General features: G+C 42.9%; 1 protein-coding gene across 6 annotated transcripts in view; it reads right to left on the bottom strand.

Annotated features, from left to right (window-relative positions):
• kif20bb (kinesin family member 20Bb) overlaps window positions 1–15595 on the bottom strand; it is a 129965-nt gene that overhangs the window by 35191 nt on the left and 79179 nt on the right. For all 6 annotated transcript variants that reach the window (XM_038773241.1, XM_038773238.1, XM_038773243.1 and 3 more), the window contains exons 22-27: window positions 10167–10289; window positions 7162–7299; window positions 6784–6883; window positions 5893–6018; window positions 5276–5427; window positions 174–329 (exon numbers count right to left, since the gene is read on the bottom strand). In XM_038773241.1, coding sequence (XP_038629169.1) covers window positions 174–329; window positions 5276–5427; window positions 5893–6018; window positions 6784–6883; window positions 7162–7299; window positions 10167–10289 — 795 coding nt within the window. The remainder of the gene's footprint in view (window positions 1–173; window positions 330–5275; window positions 5428–5892; window positions 6019–6783; window positions 6884–7161; window positions 7300–10166; window positions 10290–15595) is intronic.

Below are 15595 nucleotides of genomic sequence, written 5' to 3'. Positions count from 1 at the left end.
GTGTTTCAAACAAATTAAATGCCAAAGTTCACACAAAATTTTGTTCAATGCACCGTTTCATTTAAAAATATCAATTAAAATAAGCAAACAATATAGTTATGACTGCAGACTTTATTAACATATATTTTATTTGGCAGCATCATATAAATTGAAACAGACTAGGTTTTCCTTACCATTTCCAATTGTAATTTAGAATAATGCTCTCTTTCTTCTGCCCATTTTCTCAAGTCTTTATTGCGCCAATCTTCAGCTTCCTTTGTTTGCTGAATAAGGACCATTTTCTCAGTTAGCCATTTCTTCCGATTATATTTCTGCTCATCTTCTAATTCCTAAAGAATTGAATCCAGTTTCACTCATTGACTTGCGTTAAAGATTTTATACGAATACTGTCACAACACTGGTATACAATAACATGAGAAAAGAAAAATCAAGGTTCAAATTCATTAAAACAAACAGGCAAGCGTTTTATTCCATTATTAAGCCATCTCAATCATAGCAGACAATAGGTAGAGAAAGCCTGAGAGGGAACAGTGCTAAATACCCATAACATTTGTGATGAAATTAAACGTTTGAGATGTTCAGGGCACCATGCAAAAAACATGAAATGAACAAGTTTCATTTCTCATTGCAACCATGTAAAAAAATGACCAAATACTTTCAAAAGGAAAATAAACTGAAAAACAGTTGCAAATTCAATTTCACTTTTAAACAATCCCCCCCCCCCCCCCCCCCCCCCCCCGCGCAGCTGATTACATGGAATGTTTGCGATTAAATGGGCCAGTTAAGGGGTTGAGCGCGTTCGGGCATTTGAGGAGTCTGAAGGTGGACGTCGTGTTTTTGCAAGGGGCTCATTTGAAGGTGGCGGATCAAATGAGGCTGAGGAAGGGATGGGTGGTCAGGTGTTTCATTTGGGGCTGGATATGAATATTATGGGAGTGGCACTGCTGGTCAATAAGAGGGTGTCCTTTACAGTGGGGAGCAGACACTGGGCCTGGACACCTACCAGCTGATCATATTTGGGGGGGTTGAATTTTAATAAGGTGTAGGATCCAAGGCTGGACAGATCGTGCCCCAGGTTTAGGAGGGTGTCGGCAATGGCAAACGAGTTGCTGGGTTTTATGGAGCTAATGGGAGTGGTGGACCCATGGCTGTTTGAGAGGGCGAGTGCAACGGAAATTTTCATTCTTTTTGCATATCCACAGGGGTTACTCCTGGATTGATATTTCTGTCCTGGACAAGGCACTGCTGACAGGGGTGGTTAGGGCTGAGTGCTGAGTATTCTGCGATCGTAGTGTTTGACCACGTGCCAGACTGGGTGGATTTGGGGGAGGTGAGCTCTCAGGAGGCCACAGTGGAGGTTGGATGTGTGGTTATTGGCGATAAAGTGTTCTGTGAGAAGAAAGGGTGGCTATCCGGAACTGCGTGGAGCGTAACAAGACGGGGCAGACCTCGGTGGCAATGTTGTGGGAGATGTTGAATGCAGTGGTGAGAGGGAAGATGATTTCAATTAGGGCACAGAGGGTGAGGGCGGAGAGACTGAGGTTGGTGGAGGCAATTTCTGCAGTGGATTGGAGGCATTGCTGAAGGAGAGGCAGAAGCTCCAAATGGAGTTTGGGCTAGTGTCGACAGGGAAGGAGGTGGGAGAGCCGTGCAGGGTCAGAGGGGCAATGTAACAGTATGGGGAGGGGGGGGGAAAGGCGAGCAGTATGCTTGCGCATCAGTTGAGGCAGGCGGCAGCGTGAAAGACTGGGTGGGGTGGGGGGGGGGGAAAGAGGGGTTTGTCTCAGCAAGCTGGTAATCGGGCCGGTCAAGGTAAATGGGATGTCTGAGGTACTTCAATTGGAAGTTGTACAGCTCTGGGGAGCCCCCAGCGGGGGACAAGGGCATGAGGCGTTTTTTGGATGGGCTGGAGTTTCCATGGGTGAATGAGATGAGGGGGCCTGATTGATCTGGGGGAGGTGATGGAGACGATGTAGTCAGGGAACGCCCCGAGCCTGGACAGGTTCCCTGCAGGCCTTTTCAAGAGGTTTGAATCAGAGCTGGGCCCTTGTTAGTGGAGATGTATGATGAGTCATGCTGAGGGGTGAGCTACCCCCTCCCGTGTGTCAGACATCCATCTCGCTCATTTTAAAAGAAAGATGAAGACCTTAACATTGTGGATCGCACTGCCCGATATCATTGTTAAATGTGGATGAAAAACTAGCAGCGAAGGTGCTGGCAATGAGGTGGTGCTGGATGAGAGGTTTCGGGGATGGGACGCTTGGGGATATAAGAGTATTTTCAGGACCTGTTTGTGGGGGCTCAATTTGCAGAATTAGAGGGGCTTGAGGAGGTGTACTTGCTGCCGAAGGGAATTGGTTCATCTACCTGCAGCCGGGAACTCTGAGGGACTTCTTGAGGAAGGAGTTGAGTTTGTTCCCGCAGTTGCCGCCTCCAGCTCTACTAGACAAGCCTCTGTTCGACGATGAGATAGGAGAGGGTAAGGTGTCAGATTTATATGGGGAGCTGATGGAGAAAGAGGGCGCACTGTTGGAGGAGGTCCAATGCAAGTGGGGGAGGCAATACAGACCGGGTGTAGAGTGAGGCATTGAGAAGGATAAACGGGGTCTTTGATGCGTGCAAGTTTGAGTCTTAGAGTTTAAGGTGATACATAGGGCTCATGTGACAGAGTCCAGGATGGGTCGTTTTTTTCAAGGGGTGCAAGTGTGGCCATTGTGCCGGGAGTCCATACGTTTTGGGCATCTCTGAAGTTGGACGGTTCTGTAAAGAGTTTGTGAATGTAATGTTGAAGGTAATGGGAGAGGAGGTGGCGCCGAGCCCGTTGGTGGCGATATTTGGGTGTTGGAGGATCAGGTGGGGAGGGAAGCTGATGTGGTAGCCTTTGACTCCTTGATGGCCTTGATGTGGATCCTGTTGTGCAGGCGAGACTCTGAGCCACCAAAATGGGCACATGGGTGAGCAATTTGACAGAGGAAGGATTTGCCACAAGGTGAAGGCTGTTCATTGACTTCTTTAAGGAACAGTAGCAAGTCAGTGGGGAGGAGGGGGTGGCTGTGGTCTGTTTGGGGGGGGGCCCTGGGTGTAAAAGAAGGATGTGTGCGGGGGTATAGGGCCAATTGTAAATGGTTAATTGTTGTTGTTTGCCCCAATTTGTTCTGTACATATTTGAAAATATCTCCAATAAAATATTTTTAATAAAACCAATCCCGATAATCGTTGTTACACTCAAAAGGGCATCAGTCAACTATATTTGCAAGTCATAGTGACACATCCATGGACCAGATCGTTGGAGACTGGATGTATGGCTGAGGATGGACATCGGGACTCTGTGAAAGCCCTGCCATGTGGACCCACGTGAGAAGCATCAAATTCCGATAGGCAATTACTCTGCTCCTCAGCACCTTCCCTGAATATCGCCGACTTAGAATCAGATATTTTGGACATTTCTGAGGTTCTTACCTAGTACCAAGTATTCGACCAATTATAACTTAATCTGACATTTGATGACTACACAACTGACTTCAACACCCTGTACCGACCACCCACTGACCCATTCACTTAACATTCAAACTGAATCTTTAAACTTGCCGTGCAGCAACTAATTTTGTAAAAAGATGTGCCTCATTTCCCCCCGTCTTGACTTTGACAGAATTCCCTGATGGATGCTGGACTGCGCGCATTTGCGAAAGGCAGACTCGGTAGACCCCTGTAGAAACGCGCAGCAACATTGAGCCAGGGAATTTACGAGTGCAATAGCAACCTGATGATCATTGCTGTTGCTTACTCTATCAGTGTTTTCTTATCATTGTTTGTTTTAATGCCTTCTGAGGAATTATCTTAATCATGTAGCTGATCATTTTTAAATGTCATATCTTGGGTGCCCTTTTTTGATGAAAACTAATGGAATCAGTGCAAAGAGAATATTACTTAGATGTACATAATGTTATTTCAGATAGAACTATCATATATTGAAACAATTAAAATTTATTTTACTCTGACATTTATTTCAGGTCAATTTTAAACTTAACCACTACAATTCCTCCACTATTGAAAAAATACTCATTCAATAGCCTCCAATTTTAAATATCAAGAAGTACACTAAGAGAAGTATTGGAATGTGTGAGATCTGGGGCGGGATTCTCCGGGGGCCGGCGTTAATCCCGCCCCGCCGTCTCCGGCGCCAGAGATTTGGCAGGGGCGGGAATCGCGGCGCTGTCGGCGCCCCCCCCAGCGATTCTCTGGCCCGTGATGGGCACGAGTCCCGCCGCTGTCATGCCGGTCCCGCCGGCGTGAATCAAACCACCTACCTTACCAGCGGGACCAGGCGCCGCGGACGTACCCAGGGGGGGGGAGGGCCACGGTGGCCTTCAGCCCCGGCTAGCGTGGCGCCAAAGACCGTTCCCGTTGGCCGGCGGGGCGCCATCCACTCCGGCGCAGGCCTAGCCCCTCAAGGTTAGGGCTTGGCCCCTAAAGGTGCAGAGACTTCCGCACCTTTCGAGCGGCCCGACGCCGGAGTGGTTCACGCCACTCCATCCCACCGGGACTCCCCTGCCCCACCGGGTAGGGGAGAATCCCACCCCTCATCTCTGAACATTTAATATGTGCCCAACTGTACTTCAATGTTAGCAATATTTGCTACTAAAATTTCCTACATTTAGAGTCCCATTGCAAATTACGTTCTCTTGCTGGGGTGGGCACCTGTTGTCTCTTGTATGTCTCCCAGCTGCTAACTCCACCTAACTTGAGGCAAGACTTGTTTTTATTTCCAAACATGTAGTGCTACAGGAAATCAACCAGTTGGATATAGTTAAACAAAACAGCCCTTGATATCCTTAAATTACAGTACCGTACAAAAATCTGAGAAAGGAGGGCAGGCAATAGGACTGGTGAGCAAATAAGATCGAGAAAGTAGCATCTTTCTTGGCTTCATGACATCCCATAGCATTTTGCAGCTATCGAAGTACTTTGAGGTGTAGTTACTATTGGGTATTTGGAAATGCTGGCAGCCATTCGGAAAATGTCCCACAAACTGCAATGAGATATTAACCGATATTCTATTTATCCCGAAGCGAACATGAAAGAAAACAATCAACAAAACACTGGAGAACTCTGCTACTCTTCTTCAAATTGTGCCATGGGGTCTGTATGTCTGCCTGAGCAAACAGGGCCTCAGTTTAATACCTCACCCAAAGATAGCACCTTTGTCACTGTAGCATTCCCAGAGAAATACACCAAAGTATCAGCCTCAATCATGTGTTCAAGTCAGAAAACTTACCACCAGCTGCTGTTTTAAAACTTCAATTTCTTTTTGAAACTGTCCTGATTGGGTATTATCACCATCACTTGCATTTTTCACCAACTGGCTGTGTTCAAGTGTATTACACCTTTTCCCCGAGTCTTTGGCACACAGTTTCCATTTCTCTAATTCTAAAAAGGGAAAATAAGTTTTTTTTTTAAAAACAACCAGAATAAACTTGTACACATGTAGTTCTTCTATTTAACTGCAAAATAAAATGAGATCATAAAACTTTTGAAGTGTTTATAGTCACCACACAGCATTCTCCACATAACATCATACAAACACAAATTAGCTGTCAAGAGTCTCATGACACCAAGTTTACTTTAAAAAAAATATTCCAACAAAATTTAAAGCAATTAATTTTACACAACAAGAACAGCACATCTCATTATGTTTACTATAGTTATTTTTGGAACCCAACTGCTAGAACAGCATGCAGCTTTCTCCGCTGTTGGTTAGGGCAGTGTTTATTCATCTCAAATTACTAGCTGTGTAGCAATTAAACAGAAACACGGCACAAACTAATTTTCGACTTTACATGCACCAACGACCAATATGAAAAATCCCCAATATAACAGTGATAGTGCAGTCACCTGTATTCAATTCTTCAATCTCTTTCAACTTGGCCTCAAGCACTTCATCTTGCTCAGCTTGGGTTTGATCTTGTTCAGTTAATGCAATTTTCATATCTTGAATTATTCGCTCTTTTATTTGAAGTTCTTAACATGAATCAGGAAACAGATGGTCAACAACAGTTCCACAGAAAGATTTTGAACTCTAAATTGTTGGAAACTTCAAAATTTAAAGGAGATAAAAAGCGATAATTGGGTAGTAGTGAGAAAACCTGAAGGTATCAGGGTGACAAATGAAATGCCAATGGATATAACCCCTTCATTAAAGCTAGTAAATTCCCAAACAAATTAGTGTGTCACAAAGACCTGGTTTAAAAATGTAACAGTAGTTTCCACAGGAGGAAGATCCTAATTTTTCAACAAAAATAAATTTGTTGCTGTATTTAATGCAACCTAGTTATCAGCACGAGTCAAAGTTTGGATCTGCAACAGTAGAAGCACATAAATCACATAAATCTTTGCAATCTGTAGCTCCAAAATACATGCATGGCATAATTTCTAGCCAAAATATTAACTAGTGTAAAAAGTAACAGATACATTTTATCTCCTAACTTAATGTTCATTGATGATAAAATGCCACTTAAAACATACTAGAATCTTGATTGCAGGATGTGTACAAGATGAATCAGAACTCCATTTTAAAGTAAGCCAACTTGTTATGCAAAATGATTAAATTGAATAAAGATGCAGGAAGCAAAAACACAAACCCAATTGATATTATGTGCCTTCATTTTATCAACAAGTTTTCAAACAGTCCCCTAGGCTACAGGCAATTTAATATCCTCAGCATTCTGAATAAAGCAGGAAGCACCTGAACGAAATTTGATTGGCACTTCACAGTCCTTTAAATACCTTTGGAAACAGTTTGAAAAAGATGTACGGCTTCTTCTGCCTTTTTATCAGTTGATAACATGAGGGAAGCTTCCTGGGTGGATTTATCTTCGTTTGAGCCCTAGACGTCAACATAATTAAAGTCATGTAGATATCAACCTAAATACTACCTTGCCAAGAACATGTTATGTAAATAAAGTGAGAACTGTAATCATACAAATCGGAATACGATTTAAAGAGGAACACATAAGGCACTTTAACAAATTACTATGCAGGTGTAAATTTGGCTATTTGACTTGGTGGTTAACAGATCAAAAAGTCTTTGTGCTGATTTTTGAACAGATTTTTAGATTTAAACAAGTTACTTTTATGTAGATTAAGCTCTGGGACCACACTGACCTGTTGCACCTTCATTTGGTGTAGGGTATTCTTCTCTTCCAAGTCCATTTCCAGTTTTCTTAAAGCAGTATCTTTTTCATCTAAGGTGATTGTTAATACTTCTACCTTCTTTCTCAAGTCTGCTTCATTATGGCATAACTAAAATCCAATAAATTAAGTTAGTAAATTAATATCTCAGGTATTTACAAAAATAAGAAAAATTTGCACAAAGGGATAAGTTGCTGACATGATATGAACATGGAAATTACCACAGATTTGCTGCCGAACATTGTTACTATATAACCAAGAGCACAGCAATGTTCAACCTCAGGTCAATGGCATACCTCTAGAGTCAGATGTTGTTATGCCACCTCTACCTCCCTGCTCTGATTCCGCACAGGAATCAGGAGCCCATGGCTTGCCCTTATCAAAATATCCCTCCTTGAAGATTAATGCATCTGGTACAACGCTAGACTAGGTTCCCAGGAACCTTGCAAAAAGCAGAAGGATCGGTTTTATGGTGGTTGCAAACTAGATAGAGAGAGTGGAACTGTGCCTGTTGAAAATGCATGGCCACATATTTTCAGTCAGTTACGCTGCACCTTTGGAAAGCCAGCAATGACCCTGACTCCTAACACCCCCCTCTGCCCGACTGGATTAGTGGTTGGTCCGCTGGAACATGACATCCATGACCAGCTTGATGCAGTCATGGATTGGGAATTCCCAGTTGTATAGCAGAGTCATTATTGCCATTCAACCATCGCAGCTGCACTGGCTTTCCAAATGAGCATTTTGACTTGGTGACGCTCCCGTCTTTTCCCTTTATCCTTACACATTGTTTCTATTCAAATAATCATCTAATGCCCGAGAATGCCCTGACAACGCTTCCATGCAGAACATTCCAGACCCGAACCACTCAGTATGTGGAAAAGATTTTTCTTACATATTTGCTTCTTTTGCAAATCACTTTAAATCTGTGCCCTCTTGTTCTCGATCCTTTTACAAGTAAGAACAGTTTCTCCCACCTACTCTGTCCAGCCTCCTCATGATTTTGAACCCCTCCATCAAATCTCCTCTTAGTCTTCTTCCATTCAAGGAGAACAGTCCCAACCACTCCAATCTATCGTCAAAACTGAAATTTCTCATCCCTGGAACCATTCTTATAAACATCTTCTGTACTCTATACCCCTGTTAACAAAGCCCACGATAATGTATGCATTATTAACTGCTCTCCCCACCTGTCCTACTACCTTCAGTTATCTATGCATATATACACACTCGGGTTCCTCTGCTCTTGCACCCCTTAAGAATTGGACACTTTATTTGATGGCTTTTGTCCATGTGCTTCTTACCAAAATGCAAATCTTACATTTCTGCGCATTGAACATCATCTGTCACATAGATACACAGATACGTAGAAGAAAGGAGCAGGAGGCGGCCTTTTGGCCCTTCGAGCCTGCTTTGGCAGACTTTGATGACACTGATGGTCCAACCTCTGAAGGAAACTGCCTCGTCAGAGGGTAGCATACCCTGCACACAAGACTGGTTTTGTGCCCCTCTATGCCCTCATCATCCATGACCCCTTCCACCCTCATGTCTCTCCGGGTATTGCAGAAGTACAGAGATCCATTGTAACCTGCAGCACACACATCAAGGCCTCTCACCACCTTTATTCCACATGCATAAATGTACTTCAGAGCTGAATCTGTAAGCCTGATGTGTTCAACAGTTTGCCCAGCCTCCAGCTAGTCCTTTCAGACATTTTTCATTCTCACCTTCCCTGTACTGCAATAGTACTATTTGCAACGGATGCCAACTCCAGTTACTGATATAGAATGAACAATGCGAAAGGAGGCCAGTCTGCCCATTGAGTCTGCACCAGCCCTTGGAAAGAGCACCCTACTTAAGCCCACACCTCCATCCTATCCCCGTAACCCCACCTCACCGTTTTTTTAAAATTTGGACACTAAGGGCAATTTAGTATGACCAATCCAACTAACCTGCGCATCTTTGGACTGTGGGAGGAAATGGGAGCACACCCATGCAGACACAGGGAGAACATGCAGACTCCACATAGACAGTGACCCAAGCCCTGAATCGAACCTGGGACCCAGGGGTGTGAAGCGACAGTGCTAACCACTGTGCTCCTGTCTCCTGAAAAATTCTAAAATCCTAGAAGATACTTTTTCTCCCCCCTTTATTCGTTCATGGGATGTGGGTGTCGCTGGCCAGGCCAGCATTTATTGCCCATCCCCGAGAACATTTAAGAAATAATCATATTGCTATGGCTCTGGAGTCACATGTAGGCCAGACCAGGCAAGGGTAACAGATTTATTTCCCTAAAGGACATTAGTGAACCAGATGGGTTTTTATGACAATCGACAATGGTTTCATAGTCATTATTTTTAATATCAGATTTTTATTGAATTCAAATTCCACCATCTGTCCTGGTGGGATTCAAATCCAGGTCCTCACAGCATTATCCTGGGTCTCTGAATTATTAGTCCAGTGACAATATCACTATGCCACTTCCTCCAAGTAATTGGTCCGTTAACAGGCTCAATTTCTAACTTGTCACAGACGTGTGGTCTCCACTTGGCAGCCCAGTTGCTTCTGGGAACTTGAACAGCAGCAGGAACACGTCAGGCTTCCACCCCCAATACATTCTCTGCCACTGTGACGACCCACTTGTATCTCAGCCTTTTGCTCTAGGTGAGAGAAAATTCTACCCAAGTGTGTAGAAAAGAACAAGGGACTCTTGGCAAAACTTTGAAGAAAAGGTAATTAAGCTTCAAAGTTTGAGAACCAATAGAAATCTAGAAACAAGAAAATCAACAAAAGTAACTGAGTAGTTAAAATTAATGTAATAACATAGAAGATGAAAGGACAGCATAAACAGCAACTGAAGATCACTTGAAGGATCACTAGCAGAAATGTTGCTAACTGATCCACAATCAGGTTGCAGATTTATATCCCATCTTCATTTAGCCACTTACAGCAGCATTTATTGAAAAATAAGTTAATACCGTTTTAAACTGTTGGATCATATGTTCCTTAGTCTCAAGATCCCGAATCATTTGATTCTTCATTCTTTCAAGTTCCTGGACTTTGTTTCTCAGCGTTTTCTCATCGTCACGTTTTGTGGAAATCTGAAAATTTGAAAAGTGAACAGTGGCAGAGGACATTTTTTGAACTAAAGTAGAAATAAGCTAATAAATTTAACGTATATCTATGATGCTATATTTCCCGAGGATGCAAGATTGAGATAATTAGCTCATGTAGCTAAGCTGAAAACCTCTAATTTCTTATGGAAACTATATTTCCTCATATCTACAGGTCCAAAGAACTTACCCAAATTCTTTTGAAAATCCACTCACAACGTTTTGTCATACTGCCGTTTTATGCCTTCAGTCTTTTTGCAACATTGCTTTTTTGAGGATAAGGCAGGAAAGTGCAGTAGATGTTTATATTAGATCAGCCATGATCCCATTGAATGGCGGAGCAGGCTTGATGAGCTGAATGGCCTACTTCTGCTCCTACGTCTTATGATATCCAGGTCACTTAGTTTTGCTCCTTTTGTGTGGTGGTAATCATAGAATCCCTACAGTGCAGAAGGAGGCCAGGAGACCCATCGAGTCTGCACTGGCCCTCCGAAAGAGCACACTACCTCAGGCCACATCCCCACCCTCTCTCCCTAACCTGCACATCTTAGGACTGTAGGAGTAAACCAGAGCATCCAGAGGAAATCCACGTAGACACGGGGAGAATATGCAAACTCCACACAGTCACCCAAAGCCAAAATTGAACCCAGGTCCCTGACGCTGTGAGGCAGCAGTGCTAACCAAGCTGTTTTAGATGGGGTGGGGGGGGGGGGGGGGGGGAGAGGGGGTGAAGCATCCAATTAACTCAAACCTGCACTTTAGCCTAATGAAAGAAGGTACCTATTTTGCAACTGAAAATGTATTAGAACACCATGGATTTCATAGAATCTTACAGAACAGAGAGGCCATTCATCCGGTTATGTTGTATAATTTAGACCCACTCCCCAGCTTTTAACCTACAGCTCTGCAAACTGGTCCAATGCCTTAAAGGAAAAAGGTTCCTATCTTAACAACCCTGTGTGAAGATATTTCTAATTTCCCCCTGCTTTTCAAATTATTTTAAACCTCTCCAGACACCAAATCAGTTGCCGGGGGAAGCTGAGCAGATGGAAGAAATTTGAATACTGTTATTAGGTCTCCCCTTAACCTTGCTGTTTGAAAGAAAACAAATCACCACTTCACCAATATTTCCAATATAACGTCTTTGACTTTTTTTCTTTAATGTCTGTTATTTAAAAAGCAAAGTACCCCAGACGCTTTCTTCACCACATTCTCAATTTGGCCTGCCACCTTCGAAGTTTGTGAAAACGAACACCCTTTCCCAGTCTCTCGGTCCCAGTATCTCCCTCAAAATAGTATCATTTACATTACACGTCCTCTCCACATATTGAGCATTGAGGTAGCACACTTCAAAGGCTGAATAGACTGGAAGAAGGAAGATGCAATTTAAGCTAAATAATTTTTGAGTTGTCAGTCATAGAATCCCTATACTGCAAGAGGAGGCCATTCAGCCCATCGAATCGGCACTGACCCTCCGAAGGAGCACCCTACATAGGCACACATCACCCCTTATCCCCAGCTAACCGTTTGAAATGAAAATGAAAATGAAAATCGCTTATTGTCACGAGTAGGCTTCAATGAAGTTACTGTGAAAAGCCCCTAGTCGCCACATTCCGGCGCCTGTCCGGGGAGGCTGGTACGGGAACACAAAGTGGCAATTTTTGGACACAAAGGGGCAATTTATCACAGCCAGTCAATCTAATCTGCACACCTTTGGACAAAGTACAAGACTCTGGGAAGAGGGAGAGACTAACATACCCTAAATATTCATGACCATCACAGGTGCATTTCTGACTGCTGGGCACAGAAGATGCCACATGAAATCAATTCTATTTCTCAACAAAAGAAAACACAAGGTGGTGATAAGGCACTACCAAACCATCATGGTTTTCACTGTGGGTGTCTAATCCCCCTAATGCCCGATCCCCTGCCATGAAGGCCTGAGGATTCACCACTTCTTCCTTGAATGGATACCCAGTCCCCTCCCCCCCCCCATCCAGCTGAATTTTGACCAACTTTTAAAAAAATTTTTAGATTACCCAATTATTTTTTCCAATTAAGGGGCAATTTAGCGTGGCCAATCCACCTACTCAGCATATTTTTTGGGTTGTGGGGGCGAAACCCACGCAGACACGGGGAGAATGTGCAAACTCCACACGGACAGTGACCCAGAGCCGGGATTCGAACCTGGGACCTCAGTGCCGTGAGGCAGCTGTGCTAACCACTAGGCCACCGTGCTGCCCTAATTTTGACCAACTTAACCTTTTATTCTGCTAACATCTGTCAAAATAAAAAGTGGAACCCTTGTGGGTCCTGGCAATGCCAGTCTTTTCATGGGATTTGTGGAACATCTTGTTCCAGTCCAAATCCAATATTCCCTCTCACCTCTAAATTGATAAACTGGCAACTTGTGGTAACTTTGCTTCAAATTATCATCATTTCCTTAACTTAATATGCTTTTTCACTTGGAGAGAATATGCAAGCTGGCCAAAAGAATTTTTAAAACCAGAAAAAGCTCAAGAGATGCTGAAGAGCTGGGTGTTTTCCCAGAAGTGGCCAATCCATGAATTGGGTGTCATTGACTGATTGGTTGAAAAGGAACTTTGGAAAGTTATGCCATCAATACTGTTGTGACCCAAGGGAGAGAGGATTAATTGAAGTGCCTTGCTGATGAGAAACAAACTCAACATTCAAACGTCAAAGCGGAGGAATAGCTGACCTATTCTGTGAATAAGGAAGAGCATTTTGTGAAATTGTGTAGCTACATGGTGCTATATGCAGGAAACTATGTGAATTAAAGAATGCAAACGAAATTTACTCTTTTGTTTTAAGTACCGTATATACTCGCATATCATTCGAGCCACTTGACGTTTCCATTCATGTTTTTATGAATGGAAACGGCAAGTGGCTGAACGACGCTAGTAAAGCCAGCTGGATGCTATGTAACTTATCTTGGCCAGCATTTCACACCCGCGATTTTTGTACCTCGCGTATCATGCGACCCCCGAAATTTAGGCTTCAAATTAGGTGCTCAAAAGTAGAATGTTACGCGAGTATATACGGTATATTTACTTGATACTTCATGTTTAATTTATGTGGGTTCTGCTTCGTATTAAAGTTACCAAAAGGGAATCATGTTGATATTTTCTTCAATAGGGGATCATTCCATAAATTTGATTATTTTATGATGTGGAGATGCCGGCGTTGGACTGGGGTGAGCACAGTAAGAAGTCTTACCATACCAGGTTAAAGTCCAACATGTTTGTAACAAACATGTTGGACTTTAACCTGGTGTTGTAAGACTTCTGACTTGATTATTTTAGTTTACAATTTCCCTATGTTGATTAAAACAAAATATATTTAAATGACCCACACTATGTTTGGATGCTAAAAATATCAAACATGTTTTCCATCAGACAATTGTGCCTTCCTGGGCAGCCTTAATTTTGAGCTCATAACACAGAATTTCCAAGTTAGCTGAGGAGACTAAAATTAGTGGACAACTTCTAGAACATATCAGATGCCACCTCAGCAGGGAACAATTTGTATACATGGTTGACAACAAGACAGACAATTCATGAAGCATGTCAGAACTTGCCATTTGTAACTTCACAACCCATGTCCAAAGGAAATATGGCCAAGACTATCAGGACCAAAAAAAAAGCCATTATTGGTGATAGAAGTCAACATTCTGCATAAAAATGCAAAATAAGGTAAACATGGAATTACTGCATTCAAACAGTTATTTATTTAAGAAACACAGCAGGTTTGTAATGTATTCTTAGATGACTAAAAGCAATTGCATTTTCTTGCATTGATAGGTGAAAATACCAAATGTTTAAAAGAAAAGTTATCAGGGAAAGCAGCTTTAAAGAAGAGGAGAGCTCTGAATAAAAGTCCTATAAGCTACCATTTAGTAATATTAAATATTGGATATTTAATTTAATGATTATGTTAATTTCTCCCATTTTAGTTCTTCTTTTGCTCTAAAAATCAATGCCTATTCAGACAATCTTTCTAATTGAAAGCACCCCGTCAGGGAAAATGATTTGTAGCCATCTGAGATGGCCACCTGCAAAGGGCCATGGGAATTATGGCCAACGCAGGACTCAGACAGATACAGAGCTTGTGTATTTGCAACCCAGATAGTCAGACCTGATCGAAATCCCTGCTTGTTTGTATTCTAATGGCCCATTTCCCCGAGAACAATAGGAACGCACTCAAGAAACCGATACAGCCACAGACTGATCGGTGCCACTCCCTTTACTCAGAGAGCCCAACTGCCAAGGTCAATGACCGCTAAGGACCCGTCCAGCCACCAAGGCACCCGCCCCTTTATTGGCCGAAATCAAAGGCAGTGATCGAAGCCGTGTCGAATTATTGGGTCCAACATTAAGGACCGCCCCAAAGAGCACAAAACCCTAGAGGGATAAAAGGGGACACAGCCATGTGCTCAGTCTCTTTTGGACCCGGCCTGTGCCAGCCTCCTTTGAATCCGGCCTGTGCCAGCCCAACTGCAGCGTAACAACCAGACAGCCAAGTTCAAGACCAACGATTGACGGATGAGCCCAGCAGAGACAGAGCCACTTCTTCAAACCAGCCACGTGATCAAGATAATGGCCTTATCCACTTGCACAGTGCCGGTCGCCTGAAGTTAAGTTTAGGTTATTGTAGTTGGTAGGTGTAGTTTAACTTGTAGTATGTTGTGCTTGCAAGTCGAAGTAACCCTTCTGTGTAAATAAACCATAACTGGTTGTGTGGTCATTTGACTGATATATGGGAAAGCCTTGTGGTTCAGTAAGAGAAATAGAAACACCCACAGTATTGGCGACGTTGTTGGGACATAACATATCATAAAAAGAGCCTCAGTATCATATTGGTGACTCTAAAGAGCAACATTTATAGTATTTCATTAAATTGGCAACAGATTGCATCAACGCAGTGCCTTGCATGGAATAAAATAATTCTTATTTTACCAAAACGTTTTGATTTATTCCTCCAGCTATGAAGGAAATATCAAAATTGAACAAAAAAGTAGTGTAACTGGAAGCCACATAAACTTAAACATTAAAAATGTGCAAATTGATATAACCGTTCTTTTTTCAACTGAACCCACTGGACGTGGGTGCTGCTGGTTAGGCCAGCACCTATTGCATATCCTTAAATTGCCCTCGACCAGGTGGCGATGAGCCACCTTCTTAAACTCTATGCTTTTAGAAGGGAATTCCAGGATTTGGCCTTGCAATAATGAAAGAATGCTGATTATAGCCTCAAGACAGAATGGTGTGTGGCTT

The sequence above is a fragment of the Scyliorhinus canicula genome, chromosome 16 (assembly GCF_902713615.1).
Source record: "Scyliorhinus canicula chromosome 16, sScyCan1.1, whole genome shotgun sequence".
Lineage (NCBI taxonomy): Eukaryota > Metazoa > Chordata > Chondrichthyes > Carcharhiniformes > Scyliorhinidae > Scyliorhinus > Scyliorhinus canicula.
Note: the sequence above shows the minus strand (reverse complement) of the source record. Positions and strands in the feature narration are given on the sequence as shown.